This window comes from Gracilinanus agilis, chromosome 5 (assembly GCF_016433145.1).
Source record: "Gracilinanus agilis isolate LMUSP501 chromosome 5, AgileGrace, whole genome shotgun sequence".
NCBI lineage: Eukaryota > Metazoa > Chordata > Mammalia > Didelphimorphia > Didelphidae > Gracilinanus > Gracilinanus agilis.
The window spans coordinates 130,839,915-130,861,046 of record NC_058134.1 but is presented as its reverse complement, the minus strand read 5'-3'; the positions used below and the strand labels follow the sequence as shown (position 1 = coordinate 130,861,046).

General features: G+C 34.0%; 1 protein-coding gene across 15 annotated transcripts in view; it reads right to left on the bottom strand.

Annotated features, from left to right (window-relative positions):
* The window catches only part of CADPS2 (calcium dependent secretion activator 2), a 694,484-nt gene that overhangs the window by 224,381 nt on the left and 448,971 nt on the right, over window positions 1-21,132 (bottom strand). For all 15 annotated transcript variants that reach the window (XM_044678498.1, XM_044678502.1, XM_044678507.1 and 12 more), the window contains exon 9: window positions 4,960-5,026. In XM_044678498.1, coding sequence (XP_044534433.1) covers window positions 4,960-5,026 — 67 coding nt within the window. The remainder of the gene's footprint in view (window positions 1-4,959; window positions 5,027-21,132) is intronic.

Below are 21,132 nucleotides of genomic sequence, written 5' to 3'. Positions count from 1 at the left end.
GTCAGGCTCCCAGTGGGCCTCAGAATAATGCAACTTCCCAGCATATCATTAAAGAATATATTTTGGTACACATGTTAGTCCTCCAAAGCTTCACTGACAACTATCTTTAGAGAAACTTTAGTTTAATTCAATTCTACAAACAAATATTTATTAGGTGGGTGCTATGTGCAAGGCTCTGAAGTAGGAGTTGGTAACACAAATATGAAGAAAAAAAGATATTGTTCCTGTTTTGAAGGTTATTTCCATCTCTTTCTGACAAGGGAGGGAGGCCATGGGTATGGAATATTACATACACTTGTCCAAAATAATAAATGTATTGATTAGCTTTTCCAAGTTTTTTTTACTCTCCTATTCTTTCAGAGGATATTTTTGTTACAAGAAATGGCTCACTGAATAGGAGAAGAAAAGTGTTATATTTTTTAAAAGTGGTTTAAAAAGAAAACATATAAATAAAGAGGAAAATTTTAGTTAAAAACGTCAATTATGTGTGTGATCCAGACACACAAATAAATAAATTACATATTGGAAAAATGCCTCAGTGTCCAAAGAGGAGTTAAGTTGACCTATGTAAAAGTGTTCAGAAATTAAGAAAGAAGGGATCGTGGAGAGTATGATGGATGAGATGCCACTTGAGCTAGACTTTGAAGATGTCAGGGATATTTCAGTCGCAGGTAGCAACATGTCCAGAGGTTCAGAGGTAGAACAGGACAATTTTGGTGAACAATGAGTTTTGAAGTTTGACTAGAGATCTGCATTGGCATAGTGAGTTTATTCTCTCCAAATTTCCTATGCCAATGAAATCACAGTGCCATTTCCTTTCCTCCCTACACATTGGAAAAAAGGTCGCATTTATCTAGCTCTTTTAGGCTAACAATTGATCTTTACAACAGTCCTGTGAAGAAGGTAGCATAAGTGCTATTATCATCATTTTATATGTAGGAAAATTAAGCTTCAAAAACCAGAAGCAAGTTTGTGGTAGTCTGAAAAAACTTACATACATAAACACGCACACACATAGAGACAGATGTGTGTGTGTATACACACGTGTATATTTTGCAGGGATAAAGGGAGTGGGTACAGTTTCTCTTGTGCCAGATTGCCTCTACCCCCTCTTCCTTCCTGTGGATTCTTTATTGAAAACTTCATTGCCTCATATCCTCATTGGGATGTGTTAACTGGTTTACTCTATTTGTTCTAGTTTTAACCACTCTATATCTCACACTATTTATGAGTGATGTGAAAATGAGACTCAGGTTGAAGAGGTGTCTTTCCTCAGGACCATCGCTGAATCTCTCTTCCTTCTTGTCAAGTTCTTCAAGACTATATGTCTGAGGTCCAGCAACTGCTTTTCCTGTAACCTTCTTTTGTCAAGTCAAGTCAATGATTTAAATATTTATTATAGTCAGCCACTGTGCTAAGCATTGAAAATAAAAGAAAGGTCAAGAAACAAAATTAAGATACAAACTAAAAAACCTTGCTTACTCTCAAGATGTTCACGCCCAATGGGAGAGTCCATATGCAAACAATTGTGTATACAAATAAGATAAACTAGAATTAGCAGGAGGAAGGCATTGGTATTAATAAGGATTGGGAATGTTTTTTTTTTTTGTAGAAAATAGAATTTTAGATGGGATTTTGAAGGAAGCCAGAAAGGCCAAGAGATAAGGATACCTGAGAAGAAGAGAATTCTGGCATGGGGAACAGCCAGGGGAAGTGCACAGATGAAGTACCTTGTTTGAAAAGGAGCCAGAAAGTCAATGTTATTGGAGGGTACTTGGTGAAGGTGGGGTTGAGGGTGGGTAGGCTGGGGAATAATGTGAAAGAAGTGATATGCAGGGAGGGGCCAGGCTATAAAGAGCAGATCTTTATATAACTAATTATTCCCATTTTCCTAACTTCCCCATTTCTTTCTCCATTTCCCAGATGCCTCATGCTAGACCTGGAGTCATCTTTTGTTTGAGTTAAAACATGAGGAATGAAGGCCAGATGTCTTTAGTACTTTCATGCTATTTCAAGGGATAGGGGCCACTGCCAGGGGTGGAATTCAAGCTCTCATTCTCTGATTTTTAATCTGGTGCTCTTTCTACTACTATACCTTTTGCCTTCCCTGAGTGTACTCAAGGATCTTATTAAATATGGATCAAAAAATTAATTATCATTAGTGAATTATTCTTCTTGATCAATTACAAATATAGAGGATATTAAACATGTTGGCTGTTAAAATGAATCTAAATTAATCTAAAATAAATCTAAATAAATCTAAAACCCTAAACATTTTAAAATATGCATATACTTAAATATTATTACATTTAAAATATCACAAGTTATGTCAAGGTAATTCTTCTCTTTAGCCTAATTTTTAATTTATTATTTTCACACAAGCACATAGAAGTATCAAGAGAAAAATGAATAAACACACTGAAATGATATACAATCATAATTTTTGTTATGGAAAAAAATCAAGCCTTTAACTCCATTTTAAAGCAAGACTCATTCTCTACTTAAGATTTTGTCATGCTATTTGAAACATTAAAACACACTTCTTAATATTATAATAATCCCTTGGAATTCATGAGAAATAGAGGCAAAAGATGGGAAAAAGCTGTGGTTGTACCTAATCTTAGCTAGGAACTAACAGCACTGTTAAGTCATAGGTATATTTCTCACCCACATTAATAAGACCATTTTCCTTATTCTTTCCTTCCCTTCTTCTAGCAGTTGCTTCTGATTTAAATATTTGTAGCAGCGGATGTGAAAAGTCTACACTCTCCTAGCTTCTAGAGAGTTCACTTCAAACAATGACTCTGCAGCAGGAAAATTCTTACTCTCAATCAATTTCTAGGGGTGCAAAATTCTTGGGCTGATGGCTAGATCTCCAGCTATATCACTCACATAATACACACTCACAAGTGGTGATGAGATTCACATTATCACCAGAGCACCATCCTGCCGATGGCAGCAGCAGACACAGCAGGGGGACACTGTCCTCCCTACTAAAAATGACTCCTTCACCTTTCAATAATGCAGCCTGCTAGGATGGCCTCCAAGCTGTGTGCAAGGAGAGTTGTCTTTAAACACACTAATATATATTGCCCAGTTTCCCCAATGGGCTATTCTAGTAAGAACTGTATGCATTTCTGTCTTGGTTTGGAAAAGCGTATATTCAATTTGTTTCTTCATAATAAATGGAATCATGTAATTGCTTTTTATAACTTTAGCAAGTTTTCTGATTTCTGACAACCTCAATATATTGGTGCATGTGTAAATAATACCTACACATATGGACCAAATATGACTTGAGCATTTGACAAAGCTATTACCGTTAGGCATATTTTGTCCAGCACTCAGATTTCTAAATTGAAATTATATGATATAAAAACATATGTAATTTCATATGGATGGATGTAAATATGAAAAACATTCCGTTTCATATACATGCCTTATAGATTTGATAAAGCATTTTAGAATATCAACAATCAAGAAGAGAAAGAGAACAAAAATTTTTCTTCAAACTTGGATTATTCCCATTTCTAAATCATCTTTCAGTTGGATTCTTCAAGACATCAAGAATTTATGACTTAATCAATGTAGGGTAAACTTAGTCCACTTCAGAAAATCACAAAGCAGTTGCCATTCAAATGATAGCCTCAGAAAGTCGTCAGAGGATCCTAATAATTAAAAATAAACCTCAGAGGTAGATTTGAATGAAGCTCTTCCTGAATCTAAAAGTCCAACTGTCTGCCCACTCTGCAATACTAGATGGCACTGTACATAACTGTGGGACACAGTGGATTGAGTGCTGGACCTGGAGTCAGGAAGATTCTTCTTCCTGAGTTCTAATCTGGACTCAGACACTAACGATGTGTCCCTGGCCAAATTGCTTAACCCTGTTTGCTTCATTTCTTCATCTATAGAATGAGCTGAAGAGGGAAATGGCAAACTACTCCAGTATTTTTGTCAAGAAAACCCTAAACAAGGTCACAAAGAGTTTGTTAAGACTTGAATAAACAAACAACAACACACTATAATACTTCTCTGTGGTTAGGTAATACAATAAAGATTATTGCTTAAATTTCATGTCTTCAGGTGAAATATTAGAAAAGATCGGAGTAAGAAAGGGAATAAATGTAAGCTGTATGTGGTTAAATTTATGATTTAGTCATTAGAACACCCCACACTTGTCTCTCAGTATGAACTTCAATGACACAAGAGAACAATTGGTCTATTTAGTAAAAAAAGTCAATCAGATATTTTTGTAAAATTGTACACCCAAACTGTTCTTGACTTACTGAATTTTTTACTTTTCAATTAACTTATGAGGCTAGGTAGGCAAAGACCGAAACATTTTTCATGGGACAGCCATAAAATGGAACTAATGTTGCCTATAAAATGAAATGAAAACAATATTTTTTTTCCTTTCTCCTTGTTTGCACCAAACTGATCATCATATACTACAGATGACCTATAGTGTGGGAATAAGTAACATTTTTAAGGTTGTGTAGCTAAGGTAGGAAATACCAGATGTGATTCTTCTGAAATCTATTTCCTTTGGGATACATAATGTTTTACTTTACCACAGAATGGTAATTAAAACTACACCAGATGACTATTTGATGGAGATCCTTCCTGCTAAGTGGATTAATTTCATGTAAGAGTAGTACACTAAAAAAAAAGCAAAGAAGATATACAACAAAATAATCAAAACAAATACATTCAAGTATTAAGACTGCCTTTAGATTCCTATAACATGAGTCTAAAATATTTTCTTGTCACCAAGAAGTTGAATAGACTCTTTTGGTTTTGTTAAAGTGAACATATGTGCTTCTTTAAAAACTTGTTTAAATAAGCAGAACTATTTTTAATGTTTACAAGTATTGTTATATAGACATATATTCACTATTAATAGATAGAACATTTGATTTCTTAAAAGTGATTTAAAAATTAGAAAAAAAGACTAACCTGAACAAGAACAAAGTATCGTTTTTTCCACCTTTTCCAAACCTTTTGTCCAAGGGCATATAAATATCTGTCAGAGAAAAAGAAGAGAATACACAAATAATTAACAAATTATTCAATGATTAGTTTTAAACACATTCCTACAGATTACTAAGAAACAAATAGGACTGATCATTTAAAAAGGGGATACCATATATTATGATCTATTATTAAACAATCTACTTTTATGTTGTAAAAATTACTTTCTTCTTTTATTGATTTCCTTTGTTTTTATACTGCCTTCATTTCCAAATATATGTGTGACTGTAAGATGCAATATTTATTTGTTTTTATTAAATTTTAATTTTAATTTTGAATATTTTCTCATAGTTACATGTTTCATGCTCTTTCCCTCTCCCCCAAAATCCCCGCCACCCCCCCCCCCACAACCTGTAGGCGATGCACAATTCCACTGGGTTTTACATGTAAGATGCAATATTTAAAAGAAAGAAATAAGGTAGGTCAGCAAAACCAAACAATGGATAGATAACATCTTATTCTATTTGATCATACCAAGAGTCCCAACTCTGGAAGTAAAAAAAATATATCAACTCTTTATCAACTCTTCTCTGGGGCCATGTTTGACACTCACATAATTATATAACATTCAATATTGTTTTTTGGTCATTATTTCCATTTTTAATGTTGTGGTCGTGTATTATTTTTGTCATTTTGCTCACTTCACTCAATCAAATGTCTCCACATGTTTCTCTGAATTCCTCTTATTTCTCATGATATAGTAATTGACTACATTTACCTACAGAGTTTATTTAGCCACTTTCCAATTGATGGAAACCTATTTTTGTTTATAGCTCTCTGTTAACACAAATAGTACTGTTGTGACTATGTTATTAAAGGTTAAAACTTTATGTTTTTAACTTTCCCAGGAGTATATGACTAAAAGAAAAATCTCTGGCCAAAAAAGTATGGGCATTTCAGTTCAAATTCTAAATTGCCTTAGATCATGACTGAACAAATTCAAAACAGTGATTTGGTGTGCCTATATTTCTACAGTCTATTAAATAATGACTTTGCTTATCTTTTGCAAATTTGGGGGCAGTAGGTGAAACAATGGATAAATATTGGGCCTGGAATTTTCTTTCTGAGTTCAAATCTGACCTTAGATAATGAAAAGTTGTGTGATCTTGGGCAAGTCCCTTAACCTTATTTGCTTCAGTTTCCTCATCTGAAAAATGAACTGGAGAAAGAAATAGCAAACCACTCTAGTATCTTTGCCAAGAAAAGTTCAAATGGGGACACAAAGAGTCAGACCCAATTGAAAAAATGACTAAATAACAACATGTTTCTACAGCCTCTACAATAATGAGCTGATTCACATTTTGCCAGTTTGCTGAACCTGAAGTAAAACTTCAGAATTGTTTTGTTACACATTCATTTCTTTCATTATTAATGGAGCTATCTATCAAATGATTATTACTAGTTTGTAATTCTTTTGATAACAATTTACTTATATCCTCTGACCACTTGTCTTTTGTATAATTGTTCTTGGACTTATATATTTCTTTTCTATTAAACTTTTCTATTAAAAGGCAGTGTGACAATAGAGGATCAAAAGCTGACCTTGAAGCCAGGAAGCCTAGATTTCAAGCCATGCTCCTGACATCTAATTGATTTTGTGCCTGTGGGCAAGCCACTTCACTTCTCAGTGATTTAAACAATTAAAATTTTCTCTACATTTAGGATATTAAATCCTTAGAGAGAATTCATACAAATATTACTCCAAATTGATATTTTTAATTTTTATTCTAGTTACATTGATTTTGTTTGCATGACATCTATTTGAATTTAAACAATCAACATTAATTTCATCTTTTGTGTTCATTTCTATCCTTGGAGCTCTAACCATATCTGTGAAATGTAAGAAGAGTTTGGTTCTCTCTCTCTCTCTCTCTCTCTCTCTTTCTGTCTCTCCTCTTTTTTATATACATGTCATACACCCATTTTAAGTGTGTTATTGTATATAAGGTACAATATTGATTAAAATAATTTTTCTGCCAAACTACTTTTCAGTTTTCCCAACAGTTTCAGCCAAATAGGAAATTCTTCACCAAATAACTTATATTCACAAGTTTCTTAAACATTGGTTTACTGAGTTTGATATAGAATATTCCATTCATCTACTTTCTAATTTTAGACCATTATCAAAAAATTTTGATAATGATAACTTTATAATACAATTTTTGGTCTGGAAGTGCTATTCTCCTTCTATTCCTACTTTAAAAATAATTTCCTTTGAGTTTTTTGGCTTTGATTCTTCCAAAAAAATTATCTACTTCTAAAAAGTACTATGATTATTATCTTTCCAATTATTTTAATAATTTTAAAAAGGGTTATTCAATTACATTTATACATAAAGGAATATATTTTGATTATAACCACTTATTTTTAGATAGAAGCTGCATTTAAAATTCTAAAGGTGAATGTTATAATTTTTATATTTAAATTTATCCATAATTATATTTCAGTTAGGACACTATTTCCTCTTTTATTTTAAATCAACCATTTGAAAATGTTCAATATAGAGGCAGCTAAGTAGCTCAGTGGATTGAGATTCAGGCCTGGAGATGAGAGTCCCTGAGTTCAAATCTGGCCTTAGACAATTCCTAGTTTTATGATCCTGGGTAAGTCATTTAACCCCCACTGCCTAGACCTTTTGGCTCTTCTGCCTTGACATCAATACTGTGACAAAAGGTAAAAATTAAAAAAAAACTTCTCAGCATATCACCATTTGAGATTTCAATTATTCCAATTTCAAAAAGGTAGATAATTGAGTAAAAAATTGATTAAAAGATAGATAATAGAGTAGAAAATGGTCCATGAAGCATTCCTTCCAGATCCTTTCAAAGAGGGTGCCTAGAGCTGCCTATACTTTTTACTGAGTCCTTCTTAAAAAATGTGAATTCCTATGAGGATAGGAATTTTTTCTTCCTTTTATTTTTCTATCCAGGACTTAGCGCAGTGTCTGGAGCATGTGGATTCTCAATAAATATTTATTGACTGGTCTTTCTAAGAACATAAAAATACCAAATTAAAAATGAGTTGTAATGGAATTATTTTAAAATTATGTCAGAAAAATCATAAGCATAATCTCCCACTTGGAGACAATTTATTATTAGTAAAAATGTAAGAATTTTGAGTCAATTTCTCTTATTTTGAAAGCCTAATATATTAGATGAAACTAAATTTTTGATTGGAATTTGATTGGAATTTTCATGAGTCCTGAATCCTTTTTTTTCCTTACATAAAGATTTCACATTATGAATTTATCACATTGCCGTAATTTATTCATGTTATCTTTAGAGGTCAAAATAAAAACAGTACCTCTTAATTGAGCAAACATTTTGTTTTAAATAGATGGTACAGTAGGTAAAGCCCTGGCCTGGATGTCAGGAAGGACTGAGTTCAAATTTGATCACTTACACTTACTGTGCTATCCATGATAAATCATTAACCTTTGCCTGCCTCAGTTTTCTCAACTGTAAAGTGGGGAAATAATAGCATCTACCTCCCATTGTTGTCAAGATCAAGCAACAAAGTCTTTGTAAAGCACTTGGCACACAGTAGATGCTATACAAATACCTTTCTCCCTCCACTTCCCATTTTAGATACAAAATGCCTAGTTTCTCAAGTCTTTTAATGATAGGGTTAAAAAAATAAAGATTATTATGTAACCTTGTAGCCTTTAGCTTGTATTAGTATTGAAACTGTCTTCAGACAGTGGGATTCTGATCATGTAATCCTGCTCAATAACTTTCAAAAGTTCTCCAAATTTCTTGCCTGCCATTGCATACAAGAGATACTAAAGGTTGTCATAGATATGAGGAGATCATTTAAGACTAGGGAATCATGGAATTTCATGGAGATGACAGGATCTGAATTGGGACTTGAAGATTTCAACTGGAAGAAATAGGTCAGAATAAAAGTGTGGATGTCTACCCCAATCTGGTTTCACTCTTCTTTTCTAGTTTCGACTCTCATCCCTCCTTGCATCCTCTTCTAATTTTGTGCTTTTATTAACAGTATTCACTATAATGGAATGCCTTCCTTGCCTGCATTTGGTTTTCCTTTTATGTACTTATTTATCTGTGAACTTGTCTTCACGTTTCCATTAGACTTCAAGCTTGTTGCAGACAGAGGTTAGTTTATAATTAATCTTTTTATCATCAGTGCCTTTTACTGCATAAACAATTATTCCATTCAATTTATGTCACCTGAGCAATGTGTATACCAACAGATTCATAGTTGACCCAGAGGACATTCAGAGTAATCTCTGTGACCAAGACTGCTTCTTTAGTCCTCCAAGTCTATTTCACTCAGCATGTGGCTGGGTTTCATGAAAATGGAAGGGAACTAAATTGTATTGAACTGGGAAAATTTGATTCCAAGATTCATTTTGAGTTTTTTTGAGTATTATGGCTTATTTCTTAAAAGTGGTATTTTATCTTCATCCATACCTCACATGCTTCTGGTCCTTTCCTCTTTGAAGTTGGAGGAAAATGCTTAACTAAAAGAATTCTCCACTTGATTAATTAAGTAAATCATAGATAGTGATAATTAGAGGTATCTTCATAAGCCAGATAGGAAGAAATCTCTTCAAAGTCAATGCTGATGTCCTCACTTAGTAAGTACTTAGTCCTATGCTCTCCCTAATTGACCCTGGCTTTGTTCTGTTCTCTAAATATTACATATTTTTTATTCATTATGTTGCTCTATGCATGGTTGCTCTTCCTTTTTTCTTTTTTTTTACCTTGTTTTTTTCCCCCTTTGAAATATACAAACCTAAGCTTCCGCTATGTGGTTAAAGGCAATGACTGCTGAATGCACGAGACGTGAGTGGTGCCCTCCACAAGCATATGTCACTCGAGCAATGTGTACACCAATAGGCACAGAGTTGACACAGCAGACATTCAGAGCAATCTCTTCCTTACTCCTCCAAGTCTGTTTCATTCAACATGTGGCTGGGTAACTGGGTTTCAGAGAAGTGGAAGGGAGCAGTGTGATGTAAGCCATCAACACTAAACAGATCAAGGGTAAATCATACTAAGAGAGAAAAATACAACCCTGAAAGTAAGGCTGTTAGATTCAATCTTAATAAACAGAGATGGAACCATAGCTGGACAGGTTAAAAATGGAACCAAGGGCAGGCAAAAAGTGGACGAAAACCTATAATTAAAGTTAAAGCTGAAGCAAGGGGCATCTGGACTATTTGGAGATGGCATACTATCTATGAATTACTTAATTAATCAAGTGGAGAATTCTATTAGTTGAGCATTTACAGAACAGATTGCTATGTTCAATGATCACTTCTGACACTTACTAGTTCCTTAAGCCAGGGCAAGTCACTTAATATCTCTGATTGCCAATTTCCTCATCAATATATAGTGTGTATTTTCTCCCTTCTCTATTTCAAAAAATGTACAACTGCCTTTTCTAGCTGGCAATGAGGGCACCTTTTCAGCCACATATAACTAATCTGCTAACAGTCTCTTCACCATCTGCTGAGTTAGATGATCTGATGACGCTACATTCCACACCTGATAGAAGAAGAGATGGCTTCTGGTCTTTTTTAGATGAAGTTCTCCAGGTAACAAGAGGTGACAGAATTAAGGAGTAGAGAAAGAAGGAGTTGGATTAGAAGGCTTCTAAGGTCATTCAAATCTAAGATCCTATAATCCTACGAATTTGCTTCTTGGCAGAAATCTGACATAAGGGCTTTATTAAGGCCCAGTCAAGTGGGTTTAAAATATCACCATTGTAAAGTGAGATTAAGTGCTCTCTAATAAATAAGATACTACCCAAGTGCTATAGTGAGTTAATTATATGGTTCACATTCTCTAGGAGCATAAATACTAATAAAACAAAATTAAATCTGACATATGAATCAATATATAATTGAATCACCAGAAAAGACTGTAATTCATAAAAGAAATTAAAATAATAAACTTGGGTCTATTTATATATTGTTAAGTCATGTTAAGTTTTCAGGATCACAAGTGTGAATAGATAAGTTCCGAAGTAACATGTCAGGTGCAAAAGTCCTATTTCCATTACATCAGTACAGGAATAATTCTCATGCTTTGGAATAACTTATAAATGAAATAATCACATGGTAGAGGGAAACCAATTTAGGATAGAGTAAGAAAATAGGATTATATTGGCAAGATGAAGTCTTCTGAGTAGACCAAATAAAAATTCCTAAGGCTAAGGAGATAGTCTCAATATTGATTACACTGGCAAATAAATTAGTACTGGCTTTAATTAGCTGAATTAGATTTCTAGTTTTCTAGATGTTCTAAAGCTCTTGAATTTGAGGGGAAAATTCCCAAGACATTTATTTATTGGTGGTTTTTGTTAAAATAATGATCATAACAACTTCTTGAGGGTTGAATAGAGGACATTATTTGGAGAATTATTTAATGCTACAGCATCTTTGGATTATCATTTGGATTATCAGCTTGTTAGAAGGAGTCTCCTTCCAAAAGGACCCATTATATCCACACACTCCCTATAATGACCGTGTTTCTTGCTTTCTCTATTATTTTATGGGGCACTATCCACTTACCCAGGTCTACAGTCTTTATGCCATTTACAGCTCCTCTTCTCATTTATTCTACATATTCAATCAGTTGCCAAATCTCATTGTTTCTACCACTAAAACATCTTTTATGTGGTTCCTATTGGCTTCCACTCTTTAGACCAGTGGTTCCCAATATTTTTTGGCCTACTGCCTCCTTTCCAGAAAAAAATATTACTTAGTGCCCCTGGAAATTAATTTTTTAAAATTTTAATAGCAATTAATAGGAAAGATAAATGCACCTGTGGCCATCACCACTCCTCTAGATTGCTGCAGCACCCAACAGGGGGCAGTAGCACCCACTTTGGGAATCACTGCTTTAGACCTACCATCATAGTTCCGTTATCACCTCTCACTTGGATTATTTTAATAGCTCCTTGCCTTGAGGTCCCTTCTCATTCCACTCTTTCCTCCACTTATCTGCCAAAGTGATTTTCCTAAATTATTAGTCTGATCATGTCACTAACATTGCCCTCCCCCCCCCATGCTCAACAAAATTCAAGGAAATCCTAGGATCAAATTTCAACTTCTTCCTATCTTTTCAATCTTACATATTACTCCCACTTTATGTCCCAGTCATATGAGCCTTGTTGCTATTGTTCATAGAAAATACTCCCATTTCCCATTTTCTGTGTCTTTGAATTGGCTATCTCTCCGGCCTGGAAAGCTCTCTCTTCATTTCTGCCTCTTAACATCCTTGAGTTCCTTCATGACTTATCTCAAGTACCATCTTTAAGCAATCAATTGACAAATATTTACTAGATGCCTACTAGGTGCTAAGCACTGTGCTAGGTGCTAGAGACAGAAGCAAAGAATGAAATAATCCCAACTTTTAACATGCTTACATTCTAATGGAGGAAACAATAAGTACATATATAAACCTTTATCTACTTTTTATGTACATACTATATGTGTATGCATATATGTATGTATACTTATATATGCCCATGTTGTTTTTCCTACCAGAATCCTTGAGGATAAAGGGTGTTTTTGCCTTTTGTTTGTATCTTTAATGTTTAGCAGAGTGTCTGGTATGTAATAAGTGTTTGATAAATGTGTGTTGATAAAAATATATATTTTCTCCTTAATCATCTTCCGTTCCACTTCTTTTGGAGTTTTCATCCTAAAATTTACAAAGTGGTGACCTAAGTCAGACATCTGCAGCTATGGTTTGTGGGTTAATCCTATTTCATGATTCATGAGCCAAAAATGTTTTTATAATTTTAAAATTTATTTATCTTTATAAATTCCTTAGCACTTAGAACAGGTGCTAATAATGATTTTTATATTTATAAAATTTTGCTGTCTTTGTATCTCCCTTAATTTCTAGAATAGGGGCTGGAAAACTAGTCGATGGGCCAAATTTGGCTCATTGCTTGTTTTTATATATCCTGTAAGGTAACAATGGTGGTAGTTTCAGGGCTCTTATTACCAATTGTGTATAATAATTTCAAGAAAACTGTGTGAAGAGTATCATTATTGGGAAAATTTTTTACAGCTTCAGCATCCTATGATCTTCAGTTTGTTAGAAGGAGTCACCAATGGATTGAGAGCCAGGCCTAGAGACAGGAGGTCCTAGGTTCAAATCTGGCCTCAGACACTGCCCAGGTATGTGACCCTGGGCAAGTCACTTGACCCCCATTGTCTACCCTTACCACTCTTCTGCTATGGAGCCAATACAAAGTATTGACTCCAAGATGGAAGGTAAGGGTTTAAAAAAAAAAAAAGGAGTCACCCAAAGAGATCTCTTCCTTTTTCCCATTCCCACTACCTCACTCCCACCTCTCTAAGAATGGAACATCATTCTTATCTCCCACCTCTCTAAGAATGGAACATCATTCTTATCTCATGGAGTATACATAAAAAAGGTGGTGAGGGACAGATTTTGCTGGTGGGTTTGTGGTTTGCCAATCCCTGTTTCAAGTGCTAAGAGATATGCAAAGATAAATTTAAAATGATTGCTGCCCTCATAGAAATGACATTCTAATAACAAAGGTAAAATATGCACAGATAATAAGGGATTATGAGAGTTCAAGGAATCTTCATAGAGAGACCAATAAAACGTCAAGAAATGATGCTATCAGGGATTTCTAGCATAAAAATAACTTCCTGACATTAGTGTAAGTATTTGTCCTTTGTTTCATTTTGCCAAAAGTATAAGATAGAACATGTAAGATAGAACAAGAATGAATTTATAAGAACTTTCTGGTTGCTTGAATTCTGGACAAGTGAGAATTTACTCTAGTGTGTAGATAGATTCATTCCCAATGAATGAAGTATTATATTTGTTCTTGGCAACTTGGCTTGTGTTCTATAGGTCTGTGTTTTTGTAAGATTGCTAGGTATTCTCCATAAATACTTTGGAGTCTGTAATGTAATACCCATCTTCTTCCTGACTGTATGATTAATCTAAATTCAATCAAAAGGAAAGTTTTTAAGAGCATATAAATCAGAGCTGTCAAATACCAGGCAAACTGGGTTTTATGTGACAATTTATACTTTTATCCAATAAAATAAGTATTTACTACACAGCAGGAGAGAAATATACTTTAATGTGAGAAGCGAATCTTTGTACTTTTCACCTTATTTTGAAAAGGAAAGCATCTTTTCTTTAGCTTTCAACATTTATTCTTTTTCATCAGTTACTCACCAACTGACTTCTGACTTCACACAAACAACCTTTTCCCCTTCTACTAATTTCTTTAAAGGATAGAGGCAGGTAGCTTAGATAGGATTAAAAAAGCCTGATAATAGCCGACAACATAGAAATAAACAGTTACTTTTAATGCCCTATTGTAACTCAATTGAACTTAAAGTATAGCTCCTAAGGGGAAAAATCTGACTGAAATTATTTTTTTCAGGGTGATTATTGTAATGGGAACAAAAAAGGTCTTGCATAGTATACATCGTATTTTATAGGTGCCTATTTCGCAAAGGATCTTACTAAAAAGTGATGCTGTCATTAAACCCTTTCCCAGGCACCAAGATGTTCCTTCAGCTAAAGTTGTCATTTAAAGTATTTTTAAATCCCTCTGGATAAACTGTTTATGATTGTTTTCTTTACCTTTGTCAATAAGTTCAACTTAAGTAAGGTATTAAGCAGTTTCTCCCTTTGAATAAAAAGTTGCCTGCTTAACTTTAAAGGCTGCTCTTCTTACATAGGATTAGGTAACAAAGAAATTAGTGCCACTGATACAAAGCTAGGATTTAACACAGAAAAGCAAAGCCTCACAGCATTTGGTTTTACAAATCACTATAAACACAGAGCCATAATCTTAAAGTATTAATCCTTCTTCCAGTGTTATTTCTAATGGACAGTGGGAGAACATCCCAGAAATCACTCACAAAGGAATACTACCAACTGAGGTCCATGTCTCTGCACTTATACCATTGCATATATAACCGCTACAGCATCAACATACTCCTTACACGCTTTTAAATATCCATAGCCACACTGAAATAAACTTCATTTTACTTTTGATAATTTTGATTCTTGAGAGAAATGTCTGCATAAACTTTTTGTGAAATGAATATAATACTTCTTATACAGTGAAAGCCATTTCTCTTTTTAAAAGGATAATCATTAATAATTTGCTTTCAATTTCCCTTTTTGTTGTTGTGGCTCTACTGAAAAGGCTATTGTCAATAGCATCTATCTTGAAAAGTACAGTTCATTAAATATATCCCGCCCCAACAAGAAGATGTTTAGACAGTCAATAGGCCAACACAAAACATAAATTACATTTTGTTTTTTATGAATGGCTATAACATTTTAAAAAGGGGGGAATTAACATTTCAATCATGATAGCTGCCTTGTAATATTTACAAAATAAAGTCACCTTTGGTACTTATTCAAATCAGAATGGGCCACTAAAAGTGTTGTATCAAAATTAAATCCAGGGAGAATGTCCTGTAATTGCCCTCTCTTTCAAACAAAAAGTTAAGGAGTTGGGAATCTGATAGCTGAGCTTCTCTAATAGATTAAGCCTATTCTATAAATACTGCCTACTTTGTGTTAATGTATTTAGCTGCAATTCACAAAAGTTAATGGGATTTCTATAATTAATTTTCTGATGAGAGTTTAAAGAGTCTTGATTTAACTCATCCTCTTTAACAGAAAAGCATTTCAACCTCAACAAACCCAATCATTATTTCTGATGCAGAGGAAAGAAATAGTTAATGAACTATAACTGATATAGTTAAAATGGAATATATCTTTATTAAGTCAGCTATCAAGGTAAGTACCTATAATTATATATACTCATCCACCTAGATACTTTTAAAGTCCACTTTAAACCCTTCACAACTTCCGAGATTTTGCAAAGCATACTTCAACACACACAAAATTCTCAAAACACATTACTAAATATTGTAGTTTAGTTTCAATTATGGTGGTGGCACACAGTTCTAATAGGAAGGAGAATGTGACAATTTATTTGCACCGAGTCCATGCTGTGAGAGTTCATGGTTTTACTTTGTGATGAAAAATCAGTACTAATGAATAGTTGAAAAACATAATTGTGTACTGAGAATATAGGAATTATTCATCATTTGAAAAAAACCCAAGGAAAATGGCTATTACTTTTTACAGATCATTTTGTGTCTAGTTTTCTATTCTCAGAAATTAAACAATCAATCTGCATGTTGAATGATAAAACCTTTACTTTTACAGGCCTTCATTTATCACAAAGAAAAAAATACAGAAAGAAAAAAAAATCAATATGTGGAATAGTTTAGACCTGGAAAGGGCTTTCTTAAAGAGAAACCTCAGTCAAGGTTGAAAGAGCAATTAATGCAGGCTCAAAAATCTGGGCCATTCTGATAGAGTTCGGTTAACATGTGGCAGAAGTAATCATCCACTTGTGAAAATGATTTTCGGTTCATTCTCAAACACCTTTCAGACACTCATGATCCCATTTAACTGACAACAATACAGGCTATCTGTGGGCATCATTGCATTCAATGTGAGAACCAATAGGGACCACATGCCCTCAGGCACTTTCAGTCATCACTGCACCACATCCTATGCTGCTTGAATGAAAGGAACCTTCCCTTCACTACATTCCTTCTTTTATTTAACCCCACAAGATTAAGCCCCCCTCTCCCACTTTTCTTTTCTTCTTCTTCTCCTTCTTCTTTCTTTCTTTTTTTGTTTTCAGATAGGGATGAGAAAAGACACTAATTCAAGACAGCACCACAATGTGAGTGATAAGGAACCTGGAAGTAAATAGTCTCTAGTTCATTTTGTGTACATTTTGAGATCTGAAAGAAGAGGAGGGGAAGCAGAAGGAAGGGGTAGAGAAAGAACATAAATCTTCACCAAACAAAAACATATCCATAGAAAATCCTAGCATAATTATTATAGGAAGAAAATATGATATAAGCCAATTATTATTGATGAAGAATAGTAAATTAAATCTAATAGATTATTATAGGGAAAATCATAAATGAATTCATAGATAATCATACTCAAAAAGGTAAACTTATCCACTTATTTATTTGTTTTTTAAACTAAATGACCTTGATCCATATATCTATTTAGACAGCTCACTCACTTTTTTTCTCAACTGGCCCACTTGCTATGTTTGTACCTCCCGTTTCCTCTTAAATCCAAATCATCTTTATATTAATAAAGACAATGCTGTTTTCTTAGTTGTAAGAACGGCTCCTTTTTAAAAGTGGCCTCCTAGAAAGGAAGCTCAATCCAGAATATTAACAGAAGCAGAATATCTAGATGAAAACAAAAACAAAACTCAACATAAAATTCCATGTGACTCCAGACAAGGCAACAAAAAAGAAAGGGCTTGGGTGAAAAGATCATAGCAGGTATAAAAATGAACTCTGAAAATTGTCTAAGTGGAGTTTATATAAAGTGGACTTCTAGGCTGGACCCCAGGTATAGTAATATTCTATACTTTCCCTTTTCCTTCCCCAAAACATCTGCAGCCACCAGTCATTATGTGGGGGAACAATTCTTTATGAGATGAGACTTGGCAACTGCCTCTGTAGATATTATAACTCCTGACTTGCTGGCAATCACAGCTTCTGAAGAACTAGAAATGAAAGTTTTCACAACCAAAGTCATTGGCATTGCCATATGGTTCAATGTAGAAAAGAGACAAGCCTTTATTAATAAAAAATGACCCTCAAGAACATGCATTACCCCATGCCTAATGGCTGCAACCTTGGTTTTTCCATCTGGACTTAAACCAGAAATTACTTTTTATGTGCTCTCTTCCTCCTTTAGAATGTGAACTCCTTGAGAGCAGGGATTGATCTTGCCTTGCCAGTTGTGTACCCAGAACCTAGAGTTATTTCTACATAGCAAATGTCTTTTTATCTATTCATCAACATATCCTTGTTGGGTTTTTGGGGGGGTGGTGGTATCTTTGAAGTTTGTATCACCATAATCTTCTTGATTACCTATAATGGGCAAATTCACTCAATATCAGAGAGACCACTTAGGATTGCAAATATAACTGCCTTTCTGGAAGCCAGCCTTAAGAGATCTTCTTCCTTGCATCTGAATACATTTCAATTTTTTTCTGAAGTCGCAGAACCATACATACAACTGCCCAACATTGGGAAATGAGGAAGTAAAATGGTTTCAGTAACACTATGCTGAACCTAAATAAGCTCTTGGACACACTCTGAAGAGGAGGATTTGGTCATGATCTGCAAACAACAGACATAGTAGTTTGTTTTTGAGTTCTTTAAAATATTCTGAGAGTATGTAATCCATAGTCCAATTCATACTGAGGCTATAGTGGATCCAGAAAATAAGAAATAAATTAGAAATAAATCAATATTTGCAATAACACCATATTGAAATACTCCACAGACAGATTAAATATTTGAAAATGTAAAATACATGTCTGTTATATATATAGTTTTTATTAACCCCATGTAGAGCAGAAGAGGTTTTATTTGTCAAAAAATTCTTGCATGTCAAAAAATTCTTATATGGTAGACAAGATTTTTTCTGAACAAGTGTTTGCTTTGCATAAGGAAGAATGAGAGGGAGACAGAAAGAATGGGAAAAGTAGACAGTGAGAGAGTGGGAGAGACTATATGAAAGTGGACATATTTTATCAGATATAACCAATGTTCCTTAAACTTCTCTGGGTCATATTCTCCCCACTAGTAAAATAAAAAGATTGTACTAGATCAAAATTCTCTTCATTCTTTTGCATTTAATGGCCTTATGATAGTTATATGATATATAGAAGAAAAATGGGTATATAAGTTCAACATTTGATAAATTCAGTGATTTTAGCTACTGGTGTAATAACTCATTATTTGACAAAAACTATTTGGAAAGTAGTCTGATAGAAACTAGGTATCAAGCAATATATTAAAGTATGTATGAAGATAAGCTAGAAATGAATATTTAGAGATGTTAATTAAAACCTTTTATGGGTCTGAAACTGGATAAGCATTTTTTGCTTCTGTTGTCAAAACCTTTATTTCTATATAGAGTAAATATTAAGATTCTTAATATATATATATATATTTTAGTTCAAATTTTCTCCTTTCCATTACCCTCCTTTGTCCATTGAGAAGGCAAGATATATGACACCCATTATACATATGAAGTCATACAAAACCTATTTATACATTAGCCGTGTGGCAGGGGGAAAATAAAGTGAAAAACACATGCTTCAAGCTTTACTTAGAGTTACTCAGTTTTGTCTGGAAGCGAATAGCATTTTTTATCATGAGGCTTTTGGGACTAGCCTACATCACTGTATTGATTAATGTAGCTTTAACAATTGATTACTGTTACAATATAACTGTTACCATGTAACAGTGTTAACCTGTTCTAATCATTTTACTTTGCATCAGTTCATATTAGCCTTTCCAGGTTTTTTTCTGAAACCATCCCCTGTATCATTTTTTTCACTGCACAATAGAATTCCATCATGAACATATACCACAATTGTTCAGCCATTCCCCAATTAATGGTCATTCTCTTAGTTTCCAATTCATTGCCACCCCCAAAAGAGCTTCTTTAAAAATGTTTGTATACATGGGTACTTTTCCTTTTTCTTTGATCTATTTGGGTGCCTACCTAGTAGTGGCATTGTTGGGTAAAAAGCATGCACGATTTTGTAATACTTTGGAAGTTTTTCCAAATTGTTCTCCAGAATAGCTGGACAAATTTACAGCTCCATCAACACTGCATCAGTGTCCATATTTTTACATATCCCCTTCAGCATTTGTCATTTTCCTTTTCAGTCATCTTAATGCCATGCCGATCTGATGTGTGAAGAAGTATCTGAGAGTCATTTTAATTCTCCAATCAATAATAATTAAGAGAATTTCTTTCATATGACTATTGATAGCTTTGATTCTTTTTATGAAAACTGCGTGCCCATAGTCTTTGGCCATTCATCAATTAGGGGATGGAATTCTTTTTTAAAAAGTTGCCTTTGTTCCTTGTATATCTGAGAAGTGAGAACTTAAACAAAGAAACTTATCATAAAAATGCCTGATCCCCACATAGTTTCCTGCTTTCCTTCTAAGTTTGGTTTTATTGACTTTGCTTTGAGGGGGAAAAAACAACTTTTAAATTTAACACCTCTCTCATTTGGTCATAAAGTCTCTTCTCCATAGATTCTCACAGGTAAAATTTTCCATGCTCCTCTAACTTTCTTGGGATATCACTTTCTTATGATATGTACCCATTTTGAGCCTGTCTTGGTATATGGTATGAGATATGGACTATGCCTTGCTTCTGATATGCACTAACTTTTTAATACCCTCTTCCCCCAAATACCCAGGACACTTTAGTGCTGTCTTTTTCTGCCTTGCACTTGAAAATGAATAATTTAATAAAGTTTAATGAATACATTTTAAATATTATTTCACACAATATGTAAAGAAAACATATGGATGTCTCCCATGTCAATGTCAAAACAAGAGTATAAGAAAAGAAAATAATAAATATATGCAAAACATTTAAAAGAGATGGAAATGGTTGTACTTGTCATTGTTGTAAATATGTAACTATCTCACATGCCTGCAATATGCTTCCTTTACATCACATCTACTAGAAACTTTAGCTTACTTCAAATCACAGCATAGGCTCTTAGCTTTCTCCTGATCTCCTGAATTATGTCCTCAGCAATTCCCAGAAAAAAAATCTCAACTTCACAACATCCAGCTTGACATCTCAAAGTTGGATTTCTCTTAGACAACTTAAACCTGACACGTCCAAAACAGAACTCACCATCTTTCCCCTATACTCCCACTCTTCTGTCCTGCTTAATATTCTTTTTTTTAAAACCCTTACCTTTCATCTTAGAATCAATACTGTGTCTTGGTCCTAAAGTAGAAGAGTGGTAAGGACTAGGAAATGGGCTTTAAGTGACTTGCCCAGGGTTATACAGCTAGGAAATGTCTAAAGATTTGAACCCAGAACCTCTTATCTCTAGATTTGCTAACATTCTAATGCTGTCAAAGCACCATAATCCTTTAAGTTACTCAGACTCATAATCTTGGGGTACCATACTTGACTATTTACTTTTTACTCACATTCC